Source organism: Macadamia integrifolia, chromosome 11 (assembly GCF_013358625.1).
Source record: "Macadamia integrifolia cultivar HAES 741 chromosome 11, SCU_Mint_v3, whole genome shotgun sequence".
Taxonomy (NCBI): Eukaryota; Viridiplantae; Streptophyta; class Magnoliopsida; order Proteales; family Proteaceae; genus Macadamia; species Macadamia integrifolia.
Genome location: NC_056567.1, coordinates 22,360,661 through 22,364,978, shown reverse-complemented (window position 1 = coordinate 22,364,978; position 4,318 = coordinate 22,360,661). Strand labels below are relative to the sequence as shown.

General features: G+C 38.8%; 1 protein-coding gene across 1 annotated transcript; it reads left to right on the top strand.

Annotated features, from left to right (window-relative positions):
• The first annotated feature begins 2,566 nt into the window (after positions 1-2,566).
• On the top strand, positions 2,567-4,318 carry LOC122093449 (transcription factor bHLH93-like). The gene is made up of 4 exons (XM_042663799.1): positions 2,567-3,304; positions 3,381-3,548; positions 3,629-3,796; positions 3,918-4,318. Exons 1-4 carry the CDS (start codon positions 2,714-2,716, stop codon positions 4,002-4,004), a joined length of 1,014 nt encoding a protein of 337 aa, XP_042519733.1. The 5' UTR covers positions 2,567-2,713; the 3' UTR covers positions 4,005-4,318.

Sequence of the window (4,318 nt, the reverse complement as noted above, 5' to 3'; positions counted from 1 at the left end):
TAAATGGAAAGAAATACTCATGATGACATCTATGTAATATTTTTTCGTGCAAAAAACCCCATTCCTAGACGAGTGACACTCTTGGATAGAGCATGACACATCCAAAATACATGATACATCATGTTTTCGTCTTCTTGAATTTTTTGTTTCTTCTAATTCTTTGTTGTTTAATGCAAACTATAAGACACAGAAACACATTTGAATTGTCGTTGCTACTATTAAACGTGTTTTTCCATTTACTTATTGTTGTTGGTGCAGAAATCCAATGATTTGCTTCGAGAGAGGAACCTGCAAAATAGGGGCCAGAGGGATGCTCTGGCCAAGATACTTCGATGCCTAAGTCAAATTCAGATACAACAAACAGATTATTGAAATAGTGGAGAGAGAGTGAGAGAAAACCTCTTTTTCACTTTATATGATAGATGAAATAAAATCCTAATCCCCATAAGGGTGAAATACCTTGTTTGTCCTTGTAGATAGGTACCTTGAGTTGTAAAGAGTCCTTTGGCTTGTGGTTGAGCGTCACATGTCCTATACCTACTGGTGGAGTTATATTAGGGTATATCACTTGTCAACAATAGTATAATAGTGAAAAAGAAGCAAATAACTAACAATGGTTTTAATCATGTATATGTTTTTTTTGTAAGGGTAAAAATTAGATTTTCTCATCCCAAATCCCATCATGTTTTCAATGATACATGGGTAGAGTATTAGGTTTTAAATTTTAAAAATTGTTTTCTATCATTTTTATTATTATATTATTCAAATGTTTGCATCATTTAAAACTCATATCGTCTGTTTTCATTTTTTCATTCAAATAATCATTATTTTTTCGCATCAAAATTATCTACAATAAGATTGTGAGGTACAATGAGTATCTAACGGCTAGAAGAATCCCGCACCTAATTATTTGAGGCAATTCATATTCGAAAAACTATTCAAATCCGTTCGAAAACTAATCTAATGTTACATTCCATGAAAATAATTTCAAGGTATAAAATTGCTCATTCGCTCACTGGTTTCGTTTACAGTTGGATACGTGGACATGCCAAACAGATGACACCTGTCCACGCTAGACGTTCACGTGTTCTAGTATTGTGGGTCGGCCGGTCGGGTCCACCGTCTACCTATCTCGTTATCCATCTACACTCATCCTCGATATCTGTGCCTAATCTTTCGTTGGATCTTATCAAAGTCTCTGTCTCTCCACTTTGGTCCCATAAACTCTAATCACTACTCATCATCATATCATATCATCTTCTTCTTCTTCTTCTCGTGACTAACCTACTGCAAATCTATCTACTTCAAAGAGGTAAACGAAATTACTACAATGGAGTTGTTATATCCTGTATATTGCAGAAACTGTGAATATATACTGATTGAACACTTTGAAGTGTCCTCTGCGGAGAGGATCATCCTACTTCAGTACCTCTCGATTGATTCTCCATGTCAAAGTTTTTTTCTTTTTGGTGTCTTTTTCGATCATCATCAGACAGTACTAAACTATATCACGAACCCAGAACGTCACAAGCCTGCAGACCCATCACCCATGACGTTTCTGTTAGGTGTTTCTACCATGGTGGCCTCTGGTTTGGGTAAGCTGGGACCGCTAGAGAGAGAGAGAGAGAGAGAGGTAGGGGTTGTGGGTTGTTGTAGCAGCCTAGCACGGGAGAACCTACTCTTAATAGAGAGAGTCTTCCATTCATCATTATAGTCCCTGTAGCTCGATTAGCCCTTCTCTGTACTTAGCTCAGTTATCATTATTACCGATACATGATGATGGTAGCAGTACTAACTGTGATTGATACTAGTTTTTTACCATCTATAGATTCCTCTGCAAACAGTGTCTCTCGCATACGTAACCTCAACTGGGAAATGACCCAACTGAGTAATGGAATGGCAGATTCGTATGTTGGGCCATGAATAACTAGGAATGCTTCCATTATGATAACAATGTAGGAAATATGTATCACCAAATTGAATTCACAGATTACTGCTACACTTGTATATCTTGCTTTTTACAGTCTTCTCCTGTTGTAGTCATTGAGTAATTTCATGCATGTTATCAATGAGAAAAGGTGAAGAAAGAACAAAAACAACCCACCAACCCAATTTGAAATCGTGAGCTAAGCCAAGTTTGGGGACTCATGGGACCCAACTCAGCACTTTTCACTTTCATATCTCTGTGACCCTGTGAGAGAGAAAGAGAGAGAGAGAGAGAGAGAGAGAGAGAGAGAGAGAGAGAAATGCATTGTTTTCTGTTGGTTTCCGGTCATGACTCATGACTAATTAGTACTCCACAGGTTATATATACAAAGAACCTGACAGGGTCTATGATACTAACTCCATCCTTTTCGTTTCAGACAGATGTGTGGGTCAAAGTTTCAGACTGTAGGAACCTTAAAATATTTTATCTTTTGGATTGCAGATTTCGGTGAAAATGACACAAAATCACCCATAGAAGGAGATGTAAGCAGAAAATTCTACTTATACTATGCCCCACAAGGGGGCTAAGTGTCATTTAATCCGGGTTTAATATAGTTTATATATTCATATTCCCTTGACTTGCTGCAACTTCTATGTAATCAAGTTTCCAGGTTCTTCCTTTCAACTTTTATTTTTCTCTCTTATTTCTTTATTGTGTATGTGTATATATATAGATACCCATTTCCCAGTAAGTGGAAGAGAAGCTCCATTTGTGTATTTTTGAGAGATGGAACTCAATGAGCAGGGTTTCTTAGAGGAGCTATTAGCTCTAAGAAGAGAGACTTGGGAGAGTCTCCCTGTTACAGGAACGAACGAGTTGTACACTAATGGGTGGAGCTTAGATTGTTTCAATGAGAACCCAGGTGTGATGGCAGGTTCTAATTCTTCTCCATACGGTGGACTAGCCATGTCCATGGAACCAGTCTTCGATTCTTCTTTTAATGAAGCTTACTACCCATATGGAGAAGGATTCCCGCAGATGTTTCAAGATATGGATTTATCATCTTATGATAATCAAGAGTATGATACAATGCCATTCCAGGCCAGCCAGGAAGAATGCCCTTCAGCGCTTATGGAGGATGAAGAGCAGCCACTTCCCGAATTGGAGGAGCTTCAGACCAGTTGCAAGGTGGAGCTGCCAGTCCAGGCTAGTGATGTTCCTGTCTTCAATAACATGGGCTTCTGTGTAGAGAGAAAGAATCGAGCCAAGAAGGTGGAGGGTCAGCCTTCCAAGAATCTAATGGCCGAGAGGAGGAGAAGGAAACGATTGAACGATCGTCTTTCCATGCTCAGATCAGTCGTTCCCAAAATAAGCAAGGTTTCTTTCGGATTCCCCTGTTTTTTTGGGTTTTCCTCTCAAATTAAGTTCAAATGCTTACTTTTATTACCAACAGATGGACAGAACATCAATACTTGGAGATACCATCGATTACATGAAAGAACTCCTGGAGAGGATTAAGGGTTTACAAGGGGAAATCGAGGATGGCTCAACTCAGTTGAACCTGATGGAGACCTTAAAGGAGATAAAATCAAACGAAGTCCTCGTTAGGAACACACCAAAGGTACAATTTTTTCCATCCCGCAAGCTCCAGAAAACCCTTTTCTTCCTAAATTTCTGAATTAGATTTTCAAATTTGTGCAGTTTGATGTTCAAAGGAGGAATGACGATACCAGACTCGAGATTTGCTGCGCCGGGAAGCCTGGGTTGTTGCTATCGACTGTGACCACCTTAGAAACACTTGGCCTCGAGATTCAACAATGTGTCATTAGCTGTTTCAATGATTTTGCCATGAATGCTTCGTGCTCTGAGGTTTATACTTTAATTGAATCTACAATCTCTTCACTGACTCAATCATTTTCTCTCTCTCTCTCTCTCTCAAAAATCAAAATCTGGTTCCACTGCTCAACTAATGTTTCCTCTATTGTGACAGGAAATGGAGCAGAGAGCAATAATAAGTTCTGAGGACATAAAGCAAGCATTGTTCAGAAATGCAGGTTATGGAGGAAGGTGCCCATAGAAATCAAATTCAAGGAAAAATAATTTGCCCATTGCAGGAAGAAGCTCGACTATCCAAAGTCCCAAAGAGATGGTTTTTGGAATCTCTGGATTTTTCTTCCTTCCCCACCAAGGGAACAAGGGCTATCCCCTTCTTTTTTTTCTCCAAATTTCCACCCCTTCTTTTTACAAATTTCAAGTGAGAGGATGTGTAGTGAATTTGGCTATTCAAACAAGTGGTTGATATTCATCCCATTGGTGATTTTTATTGATGTATGGGTAATGGCTTTTTTCTTGCTCTAGCCACCCAATAAAACAAATTTTTCATGGAAAAAA